General features: G+C 52.2%; 2 protein-coding genes across 5 annotated transcripts in view; one reads left to right on the top strand and one right to left on the bottom strand.

The window, feature by feature from the left end:
- The first annotated feature begins 7,797 nt into the window (after positions 1-7,797).
- The window catches only part of SNAP47 (synaptosome associated protein 47), a 52,263-nt gene continuing 40,326 nt past the window's right edge, over positions 7,798-19,734 (top strand). The window contains exon 1 of one of the 2 annotated variants that reach the window (XM_025385969.1): positions 7,798-8,049. The gene's annotated coding sequence lies outside the window, so the exon portion shown is untranslated. Of the gene's footprint in view, positions 8,050-15,008; positions 15,146-19,734 lie in introns of those variants that run through there. The other variant, XM_025385960.1, reaches the window with a different exon arrangement.
- JMJD4 (jumonji domain containing 4) lies at positions 10,744-15,224 on the bottom strand. 3 transcript variants are annotated; one of them, XM_025385980.1, is made up of 6 exons: positions 14,658-15,224; positions 14,294-14,459; positions 13,551-13,676; positions 13,065-13,332; positions 12,537-12,683; positions 10,744-12,231 (listed from the first exon to the last, which is right to left on the bottom strand). In XM_025385980.1, the coding sequence occupies exons 1-6, from the start codon at positions 15,055-15,057 to the stop codon at positions 11,947-11,949; spliced, it is 1,392 nt and encodes a 463-aa protein (XP_025241765.1). In that variant the 5' UTR covers positions 15,058-15,224; the 3' UTR covers positions 10,744-11,946. The 3 variants fall into 3 exon arrangements, with proteins under 3 accessions (XP_025241765.1, XP_025241774.1, XP_025241782.1); XM_025385989.1 differs by having other exon boundaries at positions 12,585-12,683; XM_025385997.1 differs by having other exon boundaries at positions 12,537-12,611.

The raw sequence follows: 19,734 nt of genomic DNA, 5'->3' as shown, positions 1-19,734 counted from the left end.
TAAGATGTCTTATTTTTCTTTCCTCTGGTTGATGAAATGCCAGGGTGAAAGGGATGCCCAATTGGACTAAAGCACAACTGCCACTCCAGTTATTTGGCAGAGTACCCAGTAAAGGTCCACCACAACACCACCACACAGCCGCTCAGGGATGAACAAGGGCCGACTGATAAGCTCTTGAAAATTATTAAGCTCACTGCATCCTTTCAGGTCTCCAAGGAATGCTAATTTTCCTGTCTGTCATGAGAGACGCGAAGTGAACTTAGTGTTGGGAGATGAAAGCTGGATGGCCCTCAGGAGCTGACCCACAGGGTGCCGGATTTCGAGATATAGCAGAGGGAGAGCTTGGCACGACTTGTTACCCTAGGCTGTAGAATCTTGGAAAAGAGCTACCATGCAGCCCATGCCTGGTTTACTGGAGGGCCATCCTAGTGGAAAGGTGACAATTTGGGCCTCTGGCCTGCTGTGCACACAAGCATAACAATTGCTTTTGTTTAACGTGTGGACAGAATATTTGATTCAGTGGCATTTACATTTTGGTATCCTGTCTCAATTGCCAAAGTTTGTTTTAAGTCTTTAACTTCTACCATCGCTATCTTGGTCTTGTCGTTATATGGAGAAAGAACAATGGTTCCGTTGTGAGAGGTTTTGGAAAAAGGTTTAGAGGCAGGTTCAGGAGGCGGGGGATCAAAGAAATGCATTTCAAAGAATCCATTAGGGTCTGTCCCTGAAACCTCAGCCCCCATACTATAAGATTGGCTTAAAGAAGGGAACCTGAGGCCAGGCACAGTGGCTCACGCCTGTAATCCCAACATTTTGGGCTGAGGTGGGCAGATCATCTGAGGTCAGGAGTTCAAGACCAGCCTGGCCAACATGGTGAGACCTTGCCTCTATGAAAAATACAAAATTAGCTGGGTGTGGTGGCACATGCCTGTAATCCCAGCTACTTGGGAGGCTGAGGCAGGAGAATTGCTTGAACCCAGGAGGCGGAGGTTGCAATGAGTCGAGTTCAAGCCACTGCACTCCAGCCTGGGCAACAAGAGTGAAACTCTATCTCAAAAAAAAAAGAAGGAACCTGCTTAGAAAAGGGGGAGAACTTTGGGGGCTCAAAATAATAACCTGTATAGGGTTGCACTGGTTTAGCTGACAGGAGGGGGCTATCCCTTTAGTAAAATGAATGTATGGTTTTAGGAAATTACAAAAACTGGTTGGGACAGTCTATCCTTGCTCTTTTAGTGATTTACAGAATGTTGGACCAACTACGGCATAAAAGCTCTGCATCAGGGGGCAAGACTCCTGGTTGACACTGGGGTCTTTATTGAAATCTCCCTGGATTAAATGGTCCCAATTTACTAATGTCCAGTCTGAGGAGAGTCAGGAGGGACAGAGGTACTTTTTTGAGGTAGAGAGCTGTTTTTGACTTGGCAAGTCCCCACAGGGTACAAGGCAAGCATTAAATGCCGTAGTTTGAGGTGAAATTGACTTGGTTATGTTAATAACTAGATGGCCAGCAATAGAATGAGGAAAGAAGAAAGAGTAATAGAATAGATGAAAGAGCTAAATTTTTCTTAGCTTTAGTTTGGTAAGGTTTTCCCCTGGGACTATGGCCCACGATTCTGGAGGGGGTGGTGCTTTCTTGACTCAGGGTGTGATGAGTCCATTCCTTTTTTCTGAATGAACAGCAGTCTTGGTGGTTAGCAGCACAAGGTCCTTCCCAGGCTGTCTAGAGTTTTCCTTCTTTCCACTCTTTGATGAGTATATGATCTTCAGGCTGGCGGTGGTTTACCGGAAATTCTAGGGGTGGTACCTGTGCTAAAAGACTTTTAGTTTTTGAGGGAAAGGAAAGTGGAAGATAAACCATATATATAATTTCTAAGAAATTGACCTTTTGTTTTAAATGTGGGGACATCAACAGTGGATCTTACAGTCTTTGGTGTCTTCTGAGAAATTTCCTTTAGCACCTATTTTTATTAGTTTATAGACCAAAAAAGTCAAACACCATTTTATATTTAACAATGCTTCCTGTATGATTTTTATACCAGGTACACTAATATAAAGGTGAAATTTAGCTTGTTATTAATGTTAAACTTAATTTTAATAAAACCTTGTAGACATATTGATCCAATTTTTAATGTCTGACCACAAGGTAAGATTTTTATAGACTCTTTTTAACCTTTTATAATTGTTGTTAAAGAGCAGTTTAGTGCTTTAAGAAAAACCTGTTGTGCTTTTATTTTAATGTCCAGTTTACAGAAAAACTGGATACCTGTTTAACTTTAGCTAATATGTTTACACACAGAATTTCCTTACAATTAATGTTTTAAAACTTGCTTAAACCTTTAAAACAATATATATATATTTTTAGACCTTTTAGTGTAGGTAAAAATTCACATTCTTATGCCTCCTTATAATCTTTTTGCCAAAAGTATATTTTACTTTCCTTACACACCTTGCACATAAACTGTTTCTTCAATGGTTTTACATTTAGGAGGCCTAATTACTTTTAAATTATACAACATTTCTTGCATAAATTTCCTTTTACAACCTTTTTCTTTCCCCACAGCTTTCACAGATAATTATTCGACATGCCTCAATTTTCTGACTTGTCACAAACATCCTTTTTTTTTTTTTAACAACCAGTTATTTTAGGACAAGAATTTACCATATAACATTCTTTTTACATAAATTCTCCCCCTTGCCTTTTTTTCCCCCCACAAAGATGATAACCATTGTTTTTCAAAGTGAACTTCCTTCATGTCTGTGTACTGGACTGTCTAAGGCCGCGAGATTAGAAGTTAGGATGATACATGTTAAACTGTTAACTTTTAGCAAACTTTACTTTTGTTGAAAACCTTCTAAGTTTGGAATTTCAATTATTCTTTGCTATTAATAAGACCCTGTTTAGTCCAAATTAACTTAGAATTGGTATAGATGGTTCTCCTGGTTTTGTAAGTACTTTAAGGCTTGACTGAGTTCAAACAGCTCAATTATTAGGCAGTTTTCCTAACTCTGCTCTTACAAGAGTTTCCCTATCACTTACTGAATGCCTATTGTGTCTTTTTCCTTCAATCACCTGGGAGGAACCATCTATGTCATGTTTTGAAGGGAGTTCCTCCTAGGTCTGGTCAGACCTTTGTGTGGTAATTAGGATTTAAATCCCCTGTTAGGAAACCTCTTGGGTTAAGGGAATTTTCAGTGGTTAATGATAAATCATCTTTTCCTAACAGAATAGCCCCAATACTCTAAGATTTTTGAGTTAGTAAGCTAGCTTTTTTGCTTTTTTTTTTTTTTTTTGACTTAGGATAGTTCTGAAGTGGTGAGGTGTGCTCACAATGAGGTTTCCTCAAAGAGTTATTTTTCTAATTTTTTCTGTTAGCAAAGCAGTTGCTGCTACAGATTGAATGCATTTGGGCCATCTGCAGGTTACTGGGTTAAGGATTTTTTATAGGAAAGCTACAGGTTGTCAGTGGCCTTAGTGCTTTCGGGCTACGCCCTTGTTTGCACTGACAATAAGGTGGTATTGGAGTGTTACAGGGTCATGAAGAAGACCTCCAATTATCAACTATAGGTTTTAAATTTACCCTGGCTTTCGAAGGAATAGGGTACACTGTTTTTTTCTTTACTACTATTTTTCTCTTTCTTTTTATCTCTTTTTCTCTATGACTTTCTCTTTCTGACTCCCTCTCTGTCTCTTCTCTCCTATCTGTCTCTCTCTCTCTCCTGTCTCTCTCTCTCCCCTCTGTCTCTCTTCTTCTCTCCTCTCTCCTGTCTTTCTCTCCTCTGTCTCTTTCTTCTGTCTTTCTCTCCTCTGTCTCTCTGTCTGTCTCTCTCTCTCTCTCTCTCTCTCTCTCTCTCTTTTCCCATAGGGTAGGGACCTACGAGAATGGAGCTACTCTTTCTTCCCCCAAGAAGAAAGGAAAGGCTGGGGGAGGGGATGTGTTTCAGGTTCAACCCTTGAAATTAGCTGAAGGCCCAACCCCTCAACACCAGGGATGTCTCACCTTGCTTGTCCCGGAAGGCTCAACCCCTCAAACCAGGGGGTGTCTCACCTTGCCTGTCCCGGAAGGCTTGACCCCTCATACCATGGGGTGTCTTGCCTGTCCTGGAAGACTCAACCACTCAAACAGGGGGCATCTTGCCTTGCTTGTCCTGGAAGGCTCAACCCCTCAAACCAGGGGGTGTCTTGCCTGTCCTAGAAGGCTCAATCCCTCAAACCAGGGAGTGTCTTGCCTGTCCTGGAAGGTTGACCTGTTTCTCCCCTTTCCCCCTCTGAAGGTCCTTTGCACACTTCCCACTCACGCTGTCCTCTCTGGCTGCTCCCCCAAGGTATGAATCAGGCCCTTTTTAGTGTTGGCATACCAGTGTAAATCCTATGGCAGGATCCACCTAAGCCATGTAGCTATGGAACCACAGAGAGGACCTACTCACTCTGTCCAGCAGGACTTGTCACCATCCACACGAACAACACCACAAGCGGTGTTGTTTGTGATCATTCACGCACACACACATTTAGCCCGCCAGAATTTGACCACCAAGGAAGAACTTCACCAGCTCCCGCAGCTTCTCTTTCCTTGGTCAGTGCATAGAGTGAGGATCCTTTAAGCTAGGTTGCTGGCCGTTTTTTTTTTTCTTCTTCTTCTTCTTTCTTCTTTCTTCTTCTTCTTCTTTGTTCTTCTTCTTCTTCTTTGTTCTTCTTCTTCTTCACGCTGCTGAGAGCTCAAGTTATTCCTTGCACTGGGTGGGTCTTGATTTCTCACCCTCGAGGCCTCTACAATAGGGCAGGGTGCACTTCCTCATGAGAGAGAAACAGAGACTGTCCCCAAAGGGAGATGTAATCCTAGATAAGCCCCCAAATTGTTATATATAAAGTTTCAGTGCAGCAAAAGAAATAACACTCAAATATAAAATTTTCTTTTTAATTCTCAGCAAGGCAAGTTACTTCTATATAGAAGGGTGTGCCCTTACAGATGGAACAATGGTGAGTGCACACGTGGACAAGGGAGGGGAAGGGGTTCTTATCCCTAATGCACGTAGGCCCTGCTGCTGTGTCTTTCCCCTATTGGCTAGGGTTAGACTACACAGGCTAAACTAATTCCAATTAGCTAATTTAAAGAGAATGACGGGGTGAGTGCTTTGGCAGGAGTCAGGGCAGAGTAGGTAGCAGGTAATTGGAATGAGTTAGGGTGGAGTGGTGATCGGAATGTAGGATGGAGCAGGTGATCAGAATGAGTCAGGGTGGAATAGGTAATTGAAAAAAGTTGCTTTACAAGAAAGTTAAGTTTAAAAGTAGAAGGCAAAGAATTGAACATACTGACATATTCTTTGAAAAGAAATTTAGAACTCGTATCTAACAACTCTAAGCCCCCAACCGTCCCCCAACCATCTGAATGGACTTCTGTGCCAGGGCATTCCAAAGTTAACCAGAAAGACTGGTTCTGGCAATGATGGGAAGTGAGGGTCAGACATGCCTCATTATACCTTCCAGCATTAACATTAGCACAGACCTTATGCCTGACAGGAAATATTTACAATCTATTCTCTGCAAAGCCTGCTACCTAGAGGCTTCATCTGCATGATCAAACTTTGGTCTCCTCAACCTCTTATCATAATCCAGACATTCCTTTCTATTGATAATAACTCTTTCAACCAATTGCCAATCAGAAAACTTCTAAATCTACCTAGAGCCTGGAAGCCCCACTTCAAGTTGTCCTGCCATTCTGGACCAAACTAACGCATATGTTAAATGCATTTGATTGATGTCTCATATCTCCCCAAATGTATAAAACCAAGCTGTGCTCCAACCATTTTGGGCACATGTTCTCAGGGTCTCCTGAGGGGTGTGTCATGGGCCATGGACACTCATATTTGGCTCAGAACAAATGTCTTCAAATATTTTACAGAATTTGACTCTTTTCATTGACAAGTGTGTGTGTGAGGTGGATCTGAACTAGGCAGGAGATCCTGCACAGGGTTTTCTTGAAGCCCCTGCCATCACTGCGCTTCCTCTTCAAACAACAAAATGTGGAGTTTGAGTCATTGACTTGGTCTGACCTTGAGTGGTGACATGGAGGGTGGAGCAAAGTGGGGGTAAAGTTTGGGGGGTGGTGGGTAGGAGTGTGAGAGGTTTCACTCTTGCCCAAGACCTCCTTCTGGTTTTCTATTTTCCTGGTGCATGCCCTGCCTTGTTCAGATTCCAGTATCCTGTTAGAAATGCTTGTTCCCCAGTGCCACAAACAAATAGCACTCGAACATAAACTTAATTCTCTCAGCAAGGCCATTTTTACTTTCTCTCAGTAAGGGTGCTCCTTGCAGATGGAACAATGACGAGAGCACACTTGAACAAAGGAAAAGCAGACATATTTATCCCTTACACATTTGGGTCGTCTTTCTGCTGTGTCCTGCATCCATTGGCTGAAGCTGGACCTCACAATCTTAAACTGAACCTGATTTGCTAACAACCTGAAACTTTCGTAAATAGATAAGTGCAAGGGAGAACAAAGGAGAGAAAATTGCTTATGAAAGCTTTAAAGAAGCAATAACATTTCCAAATAAGGAAGGGGAATAAGCTATGAACTAAGACTTGCAAGGGCCTGTCTGGACATGCCGGACATGCTTTGCTTAAGGCAAAGCAACTAACTGGGCTAAAGTGTAAGAACTAATAGTTGATAGGGGGCTTTAGACTAAGAAGCTATTATTTCTAGTGTCTATTATTTTATTTTTAAACTAAGACGAGCTCTGAAGAGGAACTTATCTACTTTCCACACTCTCTTATCCTACAATTGACCCTCAGTGACTCCATTCTGTGGAACCTGGAAGCTAGCCTTGATCTTCCCAGGGCCCTCTTGCCCCTATGAAAGGAAAGTAAATCTCAAGACCCTAAACTAAATAAGCCAAAGTGAAAAGTCAATCTGGAAACTGGGTCACATAAACCTGCCTCCCATTTTGTGTCTAAATAAGATAGCTACAAAGATTTAAAAAAAAAAAAAAAAAAAAAGCATCGCACCTCTCTCACAATTTGCCCACAAATTGTGGGCCCCAAGATTTTTACCCAAAAACAGTTGTTTCATTTCACCCTGACAATGTACATTGATAGCTTATATTCACAGGTATGCAACAAAGGACAGAACTCAAAGTCATCCCTCTGCCTGAAATATATGCATATCTGATTGCTTCCTCTGCCCTATGTTTATCTTATGTAAAAATGCAGATTCACCAAGCTAGACAAATGTGTAAGTGACTATTTCTCTACCCGCCCCCCACATGTAAATTGTGTATTCATTGAATGGCTGATCAAAGACTCAAAAGGATGCAACCACTTGCCTCTTATTTACTCACACCCTTTTCAAAATTTCTTCCTCAATCCCCAATACCCACCCTTTTCCCTTTAAATGTTGAGGTCCCCAGATTCTCCTTGGAAAAACCATGGACCACAATTTTCCCTGTGGTTCTGTATTCTTTTCTGTGCACATCCTTAACCTTGGAAAATAAACCTCTTAAAATGATTGAGACTTGCCGTGGTCATTTTTTTTTATTTACACCTCAAACTTGAAATCCCTAACCCCCCTTCCTCAGACACCTGGACCCCAGGGACACAAGGGTAGGGAAGGGTTTTGTTACTGGGTTTCTTAGCTGGGGCTGCAGGGCCCGTGCTTGCCACCAGGGGGCAGCGGGCCCAGCTCTGCTCAGAAGGCACCTGAAGCCAGGGAAGCCCCAGGGTCATCCTGGCCCCCGCGGCCCGCCCTGCCTGCCCCTCCCATCCCATCCTCTCCCCGCCTCCCTCCCATCCCCGCCCCACCTGGCCCTCCCGCCCCTCCCCTCCCTATCCCGCCTCCTCCCCGCCTGTCCCCTCCCGCCCCCACACAGTGCCCGACCGGAAACTTCCCACCTGGCACTGCCGCCAACCAAAGTCATGAGGGCAAGACTCCGGTTCCTGCCCTCACAGGGTCCCAGAAGCAAAGGCAGTGAGGACCTGGCCCACGTCCCTGCTGCAAGTCCCTGGCACGGGGCGTCCGATTCTCCTTCGCTGTGGCGGGAAGCTGGCCGGATTTGAAGGTAATATCCAAGACCCCGATTCCCGACACGGGGCAGAGGCCAGGGGACCGGTCTAGGGAGCAGGCAGGCCCTGCCTTGGGGCCGAAGGCCTCCAATGGGAGCAGGCACGCATCTCTGAGTGGGGCCGCGGGGGTGGACACTCTGGTGCCTTCCTGCAGGGGAGCGGCTGGCAGGCTGCAGAGGAAGGCCAGGATCCACCGGCCTCCGGCTCCCTAGGCGGGGCCAGAGGTCCAGGCAGGGTCTGTTTGGGGCGTGGGGCCCCAGGTGGGGTCTATTTGGGGTGTGCTTATGCAGGATTCTACCCGTGGATTTTCCTCTAGCTTCAGGACAGGGTCTGGCTCTCCCAGAGGAACAGGGTAGGAGCCCAGCTCCAGCTGTTTTCCTGTAGGTCAGAGCCTGCAGTGGGAGGGTAACTGGGGCCTGTGGAAGGGGACTTCTGGGGTCAGCCCCCAGGCAGGAGAGGCCCAGGTCCCTGGAGTTCCTGCCTCCAGGGCTGCTGAGTTTGGGGGTACAGACCACAGGACACTGGACATCTTGCTCCCTACCCTTGGCCAAGCTCAGGCCCAGGGCTTAGGGAAAAGGACTGTCCATGCTCCTCTAGTGGCCCAAGGTCGTAGCCATTGGCATTGACCACATGACTGACCACCTGGGCTAGGCCAGGGTCTCCTGGATCAGCCCTGCAACTCTGAGGATGATGTCTTTCCCCACCCCACATCCCCTCTCCCCTTCCCTGGACAGGTGGGAGGGAAGCCTGTGAAGCCAGGGCTTGGAAACGAAGCCTTCTACGCCAGTGGAAGGAGTCACTGACTTGGAAACCAGGGCCTGCCTTCTGTCTGCCTGGGGATCCAAGATACAGCTGGTAGTTGCAGTTGGGTGGGACGCTGGCACCATTACCTGCCACAACCACCCACAGTGGTGGATGGGGGACAGGGCTGAGGCTGACACTCTGGAGCATGGATGAACAAAGGGTAGGACGTGGCCTTGGATGTGGCTATCAGGGATGCCCTAGACCTGGGATGTGGGCTTCAGGGTAGCTGGCCAAGGAGTTGCCCCTTCTGCTGGCTCAGTGGGCAGAAGGGCACAAGCATGAGGATGGTCTTGGTCCCTGGGGGAGACACCTTCTCTGGAGGCCACAGCCCTCTGGATGCATAGAACCTGGCTTCGCCACAGCCAGCAACGACTTGACTTGGGGCTCCTGTCTCTGCCTCCATGGATTCCAGCCACTCACAATTGCAAGCTCAGGGCAGGGCAGGCACCCATAGGCCCCATCATGCTCCCTTGCTCTGTGTCCTCCCAGGCTAGAGTCTGTGCAGCCACAGCAGGGCCTGACTTTTCCAGCCTTCCTGTGGGGGCCCACAGGTCCCACTCCCCAAGGAATCTCGGCCACTGCACGCCCTCACCCAGGCATGGTGGGGTACACAGCCATTGTCCCCACACTTGCAAGTATATCCATCTTTGTGCAGCAAACACGTAGCCTTAGGTCGAGCATCTGCATTGTTTATCTGACCCCTTTCCTCTGGAGCACCAGTTAGCTGCAGCCTGCCTGTCCTTTCTCACACTTGATAGGGATGACACGCAAAGGGCAGGGCCTAACTGCCACACATCTGCAGCTCCTCACCTCGCACTCCAGGAGGCTGGTTCTCAGGGTGATGCAGCCTTTCAGGCTTCTTGCAGAGGTGCGATTCACTCTGCGAAGACCCTCACATGTGCTGACAACATGCCTCCCCAACCCTGGACAGGATCCCAGGGCAGCATACTTGGGAAAGGGGCATCCAGCCTGACACTTCAAACTGCTGTCTAGCCACACTCTGCGCAGCGGCTGCCCCACCACCCACCTGGCCCTGGTGTCAGCATTTTTGTTTTGTTTTGCCAACCTGGAGTGAGGTAGGCAAAAGGAGTCCATGGTCTTTTGAGTATGGAGTCATCGATGCCAGCTGCAGTTCAGCCGTTGCCCTGCGGAGGGCTCTATCTCCCCCACAGAGCTTCTAGCATTTGCTGCTTTGCTGCACCTGTAACAGCCCCGGCCTGAGATTCTCAATGCTTGCTTTAAGAAAGAGTGACTGAGGCTAGCAGGGCTCTCGGGAGTGTCTGTGCACTGCCTCCTGACTGCAGAAACACGAGGGTCTTCACACACAGTTCAGGAGTGCAGGACCACGCACGCAGCCTGGATGGTAATGGGCTGCGACCTGTGCTACCTTGAGCTGCCAGCTCGCATTGGGGGCTGCCCTGGGGTCCTCAGTGCTGCCCTCATCATGAGAGAAGCTGAAGGACACCTGGTGCCCACCACCTGGTGGTGCCCCTCCCCTGCAGGTGCTGGACCTGCTGCTCAAAGGGGAGCCCCAGCTCAGGCAGAGGCACCTCAGCTGCCTGCTGGCAGTGCCCAGGGCACATACCCCAACCCTTGGCCTCAGCCTGTGTGGTAGGTGCCAAGAGGCCCAAGCTCAGAGGTTACTAGAAGGGCTAAAAGGGTGTGCTACGCCCACACTCAGCCTGGGCCTGGTTCTGGCAAGTCTGCAGTCACGCATATTTGCTACCTCCCCCTCCTCCCCCACAAAGCACCTTTGCCACCTGTGGTTTGGGCAGTGCCAGTTCCATCTGTAGGAGGCCGGATGATGTCTCAGGGCATTTCTGTGTAGACCAGGGGTCCCTGGGAGCTAGCAGGGGGGCCCAGCATACAGGTCCCTGGAAAATTGGTGGCTGGAGCTCATTCACTGGACAGACACATACGAAGCACCTACTGTGTAAAGTGTAAAGCTGCTTTTGCAGGCACTTCACATGATTCACTGAACAGAGCAGACAGAAACCCCGGCCCTTCTTAGGGGCTTCCATCCTATACAAGTGCCAGCAGCCCCAGTGGATGCCATGGGCAGGCAATGCACACAGCTGTGGCACATGCCATCCCTGCGGATTCAGATGACTCCTCCCCTCCTGGGGTGGGGCAGCCAACCAGGGGCCAACTGAAAAAGTGCTGCACTCTGGGTCAAGGACAGGGCTGGCAGAGTGCCAGTCTCCACTAACTGTGGATCCACTAGGGAGTTCAGGCCTGGGGCATCCTCTGCAGAAGGATCCCACGAGAGTCCATTCCCCACGACAGGCCTCCACTGCTCACCGCTGTGCCTTGATCGGCCTGGACGAGTCCGCCCACACCTCCATCATGCCCAGTGTGAAGAGGGGCCGGAGACCCACCACTCCTGAGAACAGCATCCTTGCGAAGACCCAGCTGTGAGTGCACAGCAGGCACAGCCCCTCAGGCCCAAATGAGGATTCAGCAGCAGATGGGATTCCACCCCCACACCCGTGGCCTCTCCAGGCCCTGCGAAGGCTACTCCAAAGGCAGGGAGGTGGCAGAGGCCAGCCCAGCCCAGCTCTCCCCTCTGGGTACCCAGAGGAAGGCCCTGGCCACTGGCTCCACAGCCCATCACCTGGAGGTGATGGAGGCCAACCCAGTCCTGCCTGGAGGCCCTGGTGAGCTTGCCCAGCGCTGCTCCAACCTCTTCCTGAGCCCACAGGGCAGAGCCAGGGGTGGCCCAATGGCCTGAGACGAGGGGACTGGGCTGAGAGGAGCCTCCAGAGAAGGCACATCAGACACAGACTCCTGTCAGCTCAGGCATCCTGGCCTAAGGAGGCAGGGCCCCCAAAAGAGCCAGGTCATGGCGCCATCTCCAAGCTCCCAGCAGGCCTGCTGCAGGTCAGAAAGGCCACATCCCTTCTTGGGTCCCTGACCTCATTGGGCCTCACCTGAAAACAGGCACCCAGGCAGTGGCCATGGACAGGCAGGCCACGAGCCTCAACAGGGATGGGCCCCAGGTCACAGGGAGGGCAGTCTTTATTTCTGGAAGGGCCCTGGAGCAGGAGGCTGCCTCTCATCCACCCATCCTTCTGTCCTCAAGACAGGTGCTATGGGGCCACAGCGGCATCAACAGCCTCCCTCAGCTGCTGCAGCAGCTCTTTGGGCCGCACTGAGAACGCGCTGGTGTCCACTCTCTGGAAGTTGGGGTGTGCAACCAAGGAGGCCAGCACCTCTGTGATGCGTCCAGCATCAAAGGCTGCCTGTTCGAAGCCCAACCCACCACCGTCCTCAGCGGCCGCCTCCCTCAGGACCAGGAGCCTCTTCTCAGCGATGACCTTGAGGAAGTGGTAAAACTCTTCAAAGTTGATGCCCGAGCAGGACCTCATGATGACCTGGGCAGAGGGAAGAGGCCAGTGAGCTGACACGATGGACACAGTCCAAGTTGCAAAGGATCTGACATGCGCCCAGTCCCCAAGGACGAAGAGGGGACCAATAAGACAGAGGTGCTGAGAAGCCGGGCAGTGACCAAAGGAATCTGAGCCACGCAGCCTGAAAGCCTCCCCCAGGGCTCAGCCCAGGCTGTCCCACAGTCACAGCCGGCACCTACCCACAGCTCGGCCTGACAGCCACACCCGCCCTGAGCCTGCAGGCCTCCCAGGGACCTGGCACTGATAGCCTCCACACGCAGCTGCTCCACCTGGCAGTGGTGGTGCCAGTCAGGCATGGAGTCCCTCCACTCGCTGACCTCTTCCTGCACGGCACATAGCTCCTGCTGCAGGAAGCGCCACATGTTAGCCAGGTTGAAGCCATTGACCCAGTTGTGGTTGATGGAGATGGTGTCGTCCTGGAAGGGGCACAGTACAGGCAGGCCTGAGCCCATGGCAGGTGCCCCCAACTAGCCCACATCTCCTGCACCAGGAACCCACTGTGGGGTCCAGCCCTCTGCAGCCAAGAAGGCCTTCCTGTCTCCCAGCAGGGCTTGCTCAGCAGGGAAGTGGGTGGTGGGCTCGGACCACCTCAGCCAGTGAACCCAGAGCAAGTAGACCCAGGGACCGGGAGAGGGTGAAACAGAGGTTAGGCCTCAGTGACACCACCTTGTGTAAGGGTCAGCCTCACCCATGAGCCACCCCATTCCAGCCCCACTCTGGCTGGGAGAGTGGGTAGGTGGTGCTGCCGTCTTCCTGCAGGAAAGCCCCTGATAGGGGGCAGGAGAGCAGCACATTACCAGGTTGTGCACCTGGTGGTGCCAGCCACTGGGCACAAACACCATCTCGCCCGCCTCCTGCGTGATCTCCAAGGGTGGGCCCGCAAGCTGGCTCCGCGGGTGCAGGTGCGTATCGCAGAGTGCCGGGGAGGTCACGTCATAGGGCAGGTTGCCGTGGCGGTCCCGCAGGGCCTCTTCCTGCCCTGGGGGGAAGAGGAGCCACTTCTTCCTCCCACAGACATTGACAGACCAGCTGAAGGAGCGGAAGATGTCAGCATGGAACGGGGACCTGCAGCAGCAAGAGCGCCTGGTTCGTGCCCGTAGGGGCTGGTATGGGCTTTGTCTGGCACCCCAGAGGCCTGGTCCAGCTGAAGGAGGGGTGGCCCCTTGGTCTCAAGGAATGGCACCCACTGTGAAGCCTGTGCCAAGCAGACCCCTCCTGCCACCCTGAGCCTCCCGGTCTGCTCCGTCACCGGGTCCCTTTGGGTTCCACATCTGTGGCCTCACCAGCTGCCTGCAGGCCCTGCGTAGACAAAGCGGTAGTCATCCACATCCAGTGCGTCCCAGAACTCATTCAGCCAGTCGGATGAGAAGTACACAGGCAGGGTGAAAACGTCCTCCACCGGGAAGTCCCTGTGAGGAGGGCGCAAGGGCACCACCGACAGCACGTGAGGCACGAGGACTAGGGCAGCATGAGTGGGGCAACTGAGATCACTTGGCTTCAGTGGAGCTTTCAGATGGCTGCAGCCCCCAAAGAGCCCCAGCACCTACTCTGAGCCAGCTGCTGGTGGGGGAGTGGGGTGGGGGCAGTCTGACCACAATGGTTCTGCTTATGAAAAAGTACTGATCATGCCTATAATCCCAGTGCTTTGAGATGCTGAGGTGGATGCATCACTTGAGCTCAGGAGTTCAAGAACAGCCTGGGCAATATGGCGAAACATAGTCTCTCAAAAAAAAAAAAAAATTAGCCGGGTGTGGAGGTGCATGCCTGTAATCCCGGCTACTAGGGAGGCTGAGGGGATCTATCTCAAAAAAAAAAAGAAAAAAAGAAAAAAAACATACTGATCTCCCGAAGAAGAACACTTGCAGCCATGCGGAAGACAATCCAGTTTCTTTTAAACAGATTAAAGTGCCTCATGGGGAAAAATAGCTCCTTTTTGTGCAGCCAGGGGCCACCTTCATCAGAAAGGCCTCTGGGTTCCCGCAGCGCTAGGGAAGGCAGCGCCTCGGTGCGTCCCAAACCCCATTACCTGCACAGGTGCCAGTCTTTGAGGTAGAGACAGCCCCTGGGAGAGGAGTAGCCCCCCTCGATGTACTCTTTCCAGTAGGTGATGTAGTCTCTGAGAGGCATGTGCTCTTTGGGGTTCGAGTTGTATTCTTGGACCCCACAGTTTGCAACTGGTACAACCACGTCTCCTGAAATGAAAGTCAGGGACGGTCCATGCCATCTCCCTGGGCCCCGTCCTCACTCCAAACCGTCTGCAGAGGAACTCTCCAGGGCCACGCGCCTGGCCCCCCTCACCCTCCCTGGTGCCCCTCTCTAGGCAGATGCCTCCTGGGCCTGGGTCCCGCCGGCCTGTCCTCCCCGCCCCGGGTCTGTGCCCACCGCCCCACCGTAGGTCCGTAGCAGGTGGTCGAAGTCGGGCCTCCCCGCGGGCGTCACCCAGCGCCGCCGGCTGCCCCAGCCCTGCGTGAAGGCGCTGGAGAACACGCAGGGCAGGTTGGGCAGGAGGAAGCCCCGCACAAAGTCGGCGTAGGAGAAGGCGCCCGGCTCCGAGATGAAGGCTACCCGGCCCGGAGCCTGGCCGACGCCGGGGACACCACCCCCCAGGCCTCGGAAGTGGCGGTCAGCAAGGGCGAGCGTCTCGCGGTCCATCCAGCTCCGCACGGGTCTAAGGACCCTCCTCCTCACTTCCGCCGGAGCGGAAACGGTAAGGACCAGCCTGGAAACCAGAAGACAGAGAGCGCCGCGTTTCCGCCCGACCAGCCCCTGGGCCTTCGGCCCTACACGCATGCGCGCGGCTCGCCGCGGTCTTCACTGCGCAGGCGCCGAGGGGTAGAGGCGCCGCGAACGCCTGTGGGTCACGTCTGGCTTTTCCCAGGTGAGCGACAGCGGTGGTCTGTTTGGGGCCCGGCCCAAGCCGTAGCGTACTCCCTCGGCTCAGTCCGCGCGCTGTGGCTGACACCCCGAGTCCTCCTTCCCACATCCCCGGGGGGTGGGGAGTATGCGGGCTGCGCTGGAAGAGGGGCGGAGACAGAGGCGGTTCTAGGGGTGGGAGTGCGGTGGTGCGAGGGCGTCCAGGGATGGTGGGACCCAGAGGGAGAGCTGGGGGGCCCTGGGATGGTGGGATCTGGCGGACATAGTAGGGTCCTGGAGGGGACGGTGGGGACCTGGAGAGGACGGTGGCACTTGGAGGGGATGGAGACAGTGGGGATCTGGAGGGGACGGTGGGACCTGTAGTGGATGGAAAGAGTTGGGACCTGGAGGGGATGGGAAGAGTGGGGACCTGCAGGGGATGGTGGGATCTGGAGGGGATGGGGAGAGTGGGGACCTGGAGGGGATGGTGGGATCTGGAGGTGATGGGGACAAGTGGGGACCTGGTGAGGACGGTGGGGACCTAGAGAGGACGGTGGCACTTGGAGGAGATGGGGACATTGGGGACCTGGAGGGGACGGTGGGGATCTGGAGGGGACGGTAGCACTTGGAGGGGATGGAGACAGTGGGGACCTGGAGGGATCAGTGGCACCTGGAGGGGACAGTGGGATCTAGAGAGGATGGTGGGGACCTGGAGGAAAATGGTGGAGGGGGCTGGAGGGGGCAGGGTAACCTAGATGGGAGAATGGGGCCCACAGAGGACCTGGAGGGCATGGCAAGGGGCCCCAGGGGATGACGGGTGTCTGGAGAAGATGGTGGGGAATGAGGGAGGGTGTGAAATGAAGGTGTGGTGGGAGTGTGGGTAGGCATTTGGGGCTGTGTACACATGAGCGGGGCTGAAATGGGAGGACGTTGGAGTAGTGACATGAGCAGTGTTTTGCCGAGCTTACAACTGGAGTTACCCCAAAAGTGGCGGCAAGGGAGTTTCCCACACTGTCCTCAGGTGGGACCAGTTGGGATACCAAAGAAAGAAGTGCTAAATGCATGGTGAGCCCAGGGCGGTTTTTTTGGTGGGGCATTGGGGGGGAGACAGGGTGTGCAGTGGCGCAATCACAGCTTACTGCAACCTCCACCTCCTGGGCTTGACTAATTTTCCTGCTTCAGCCTCAAGCGATCCTCCTGCCTTAGCCTCCCTGAGTGCTGAGATTACAGGTGTGAACCACTGCGCCAGGCCCTGCCTAGAACTTTTGTTAGGGGAACTTTCATATAGAGTGGGCTGCAGCAGTCCTCGAGATGGGCAGTAAGGGAAAAGGGATGTCCTGCCTAGGTTTGTCTCTTGGAAGAGGGATGGGTTATGCAGTTTATAGGAAGGTTTCAGGAATTTGGCTCAGGGCCAAGGTCATTTTCTTTGTAGTAAACCTAGATACTTTCTTCCATGCCTGGAAATGTTCAAGGTCCTGGATTGAGTTGAAGCCTGGTGGGGAAAACCTGTGGTTGGGGCACAGAGGGGTCAGGGTACTCTGTGATTTTCAGCCAGGACACAGAAGTGGGGGCCAAGGGGGACCCTATGTGATGTATGTCTTGGTGTGCTGGAGAAATCAGCTCAGACCTACCCACATGGATGCAGAGGGGAAGATAGCAGATTTATTGCCCGTGAAGCCTGGCAGGCTGTGTGCGCATAGGCGCTCTGTGAGAGAGTGCAGAGTCTGGGCAGCATTTCCCAGGCATCTTGACAGGGAGACGGAAGGAGGAGCAGTTAGAACCACTCATCTCTCGCAGAGAAAGGAGAGGCAGCTTGTGCTGGTTTGCACACAGTAAGAGGCCTTTGAGTTAGGTTTGGAGGTCTGATGACAGTCTAGGGGCCATCAGACCGTGACTGTGTCTTGTAAAATGTGGACACTGGGCTGTCTCATTCCAGACCAAACAGGCATGCTAAGGGAGAGAGGGGCACCTGCCTTCCCTTTATGAAGCAATGGAAATGTTTTATTTACCCTTATGAGTGGGGATATGGGAGGTTCTAGGAGTGCTGGGGCTCAGCCTTGCTGGAAGACTCTTTCCAAGGGGTGTGAGGTTTACCCAGGAGAACAGGGAGGAGCAGAAGAGGGAGGACCAAGGTCTGAGGAGTTGGAGGGAGGACTAGGAGGAAAGTGAGTTTTGGGAGTCTGAGTCCAGGTAAAGGTGGGATATGGGGGCAGGGACAGGAGGTGGAGAGTTGTTTTGGGGATTGTGTGATTCAATGTGTGCTATGGTCCCTTCCTGGTCAGCCCCATTGTGACTTGTGTGGTCACGGTATGCAATCGTTTATTGGTTTTTTTTTTTTTTACACTAGAGAATCAGAATGTCTGGAGAAGTTACAGTGCGGAGAAAGAATCACCTCCAGTTCCATCCAGAGACGAGTGGGTTTTTTTGCTTTGTTTGTTTGTTTGTTTGGTTTTTGAGACGGCATCTTACTCTGTCGCCCAGGCTGGAGTGCAATGGCACGATTTTGGCTCACTGCAACCTCCACCTCCCAGGTTCAAGTGATTCTCCTGCCTCAGCCTCCTGAGTAGCGCCTCCCAGGTTCAAGTGATTCTCCTGCCTCAGCCTCCTGAGTAGCAGGGATTACAGGCGCGTACCACCATGCCCGGCTAATTTTTGTATTTTTAGTAGAGACAGGTTTCACCATGTTGGTCAGGCTGGTCTCGAACTCCTGACCTCATGATCTGCCCGACTTGGCCTCCCAAAGTGCTGGGATTACAGGCGTGAGCCACCACGCCTGACTGAGATGACCGGTTTTTATTTCCTGGTGCAGAGCCGGCTTTTCCACGTTCCTTCACATTCATTCATTCCTTCATTCTCGATCTCTGCTCTTCTGTCCCCCCAGTCCTTGCCTATACGTTCACGCGCATGTGCGCACACACACACATACACAGAGTCTCTTTCTCCATCGTGTATAATATATATGTGTAAACTTTTGCTGCTTTTAGCCTTTTGTTTTTTACTTGACAATATGCTGTAGCATCTTGCCACATACTGACCTCAATATTGACAATTAAATTGACCTTAATCGACCTTGGTCCCTGGTCCGCAGGGTGCCCCCTGGGGTCAGTGTCACTGCTGTATACAAAAGAGGCCTGGAGTGTTATCAGCTCTCATGGAACTGGAACACAGGCTTGTGTCACCCAGAGCCCCCTAGGTCAGCCCTGGGATCGCTTGGGAATGGCAAGAAATCCACATTCTTGGGCCCCACACAGTACTCCATTAGGTTGTTTTTATTGTTTTTGTTTTAAGACAGGGTCTTCCATTGTCACTCAGGCTGGAGTGCAGTAGTACAATCTTGGCTCACTGCAACTTCTGCCTTCTGGGCCGAAGTGATCCTCCTACCTCAGCCTCCCAGAGTGCTGAGATTACAGGTGTGAGCCACTGTGCCTGGCCAGGAGGGTTTTTAAGTCAGCACTTTGGAGAAAATGCAGTACACTTTGTGCCGAATGTGTGCTCCTCTGTCACTGTGTTGAATGCAAACAGCTCCAATGAGCGTATCTGCACCTTATGGCTAGAGTTGAGAACCTCTGAGGGAGTGGAAAGAGGGTCTGGGGAGGAGGGGAGGGGAGCCTGGAAAGATTGGCTGCACCCTACCGCCCCTGTGGGCACACACAGCCACCACTGTTCTCACTGAGCTTCCTGGTCGCGAGTTAGTGGAAAGTGTGCAAGATGTTTGTTCTGTGACTGTGGAAATTAACTAAAAATAGGTTGTTTACTGGATACTGAGCCTCACTCAGGGGATCCTTGAGTGATGGAAATGCTGAAAGAGACCCATTGTACAGATTGTCCTGTGTGCTGAGCCATCCCTGTGCTGCAGACTTCCTCCTCAAGAGCGTCACTTGTGTGGGTTGGCTGCAGACACCTTTGGGCCCCTGGCCATGACCTCCCTCGAGGATTCAGCTGTGTGTTCTCAGGGTCAGCATGGGTCTCCAGGCCCATACCTGCACTGGAGGAGGCAGGTTGCAGATTGCAGCAGGCAGGGACACCGTGAGGGCTCCAGGACTTAGCCTAATTGCAGAACTGTGTGGTACAGGAGGGCATTGGCACAGCCCTGTTTCCATGTGGTGTGGTTGTGGTCGACTCAGCACAAATTCACTGGGTGCCTATGGTGTACAGCGGGCCTTGCGGCCCTCCCATGACAGTTGCCTTCTCTAGTGTGACAGTCATGAAAATACCAGCTCTCTTGAGTTTTGCTTGGGCCGTGGTTGGTGACAGTGCCTTAGGAAGGTGAGGAAGCCCTCTGAACAAAGACCTGAGGAGTGGAGCCACCAATGAGACTTCCTGGCATGGAAAGGCTGCTGGGAGCAGAGGGCAGGGGAAGGCCAGGGCGGGGAGGCCACACGTCCCGCAGAGCCCAGGAGGCTGTGGTGAGGAACTTGGATCCCATTCCAAGTACACAGGGAAGGGCTTTGGGCAGAGAAGTGACATATTCTAATTCTGTTCAATGACTGTCTCATTGACTGCTGGAGGGGGAGTGGGTGATGGGGACAGCATGAGGTCAGGAGGTTGCCTGAGAGGTTGTCCAGGTGTGGAGAGAGGGAGGACTGCCTTGGATGGTAGAACTGTGGAAAGTAA

This window comes from Theropithecus gelada, chromosome 1 (genome assembly GCF_003255815.1).
Source record: "Theropithecus gelada isolate Dixy chromosome 1, Tgel_1.0, whole genome shotgun sequence".
Classification (NCBI taxonomy): domain Eukaryota; kingdom Metazoa; phylum Chordata; class Mammalia; order Primates; family Cercopithecidae; genus Theropithecus; species Theropithecus gelada.
This window is presented reverse-complemented; position numbering and strand designations above follow the sequence as displayed.

Excerpts from the sequence above, each read along its gene's own strand:
- JMJD4 (XM_025385980.1), bottom strand. The coding sequence starts at position 15,057 with ATGCGTGTAGGGCCGAAGGCCCAGGGGCTGGTCGGGCGGAAACGCGGC. Across the intron at positions 12,684-13,064 it reads ACCACCAGGTGCACAACCTG|GACGACACCATCTCCATCAA; the intron begins GTAATGTGCTGC and ends TGCCCCTTCCAG. Across the intron at positions 12,232-12,536 it reads ACTGGCACCACCACTGCCAG|GTCATCATGAGGTCCTGCTC; the intron begins GTGGAGCAGCTG and ends CCCTCTGCCCAG.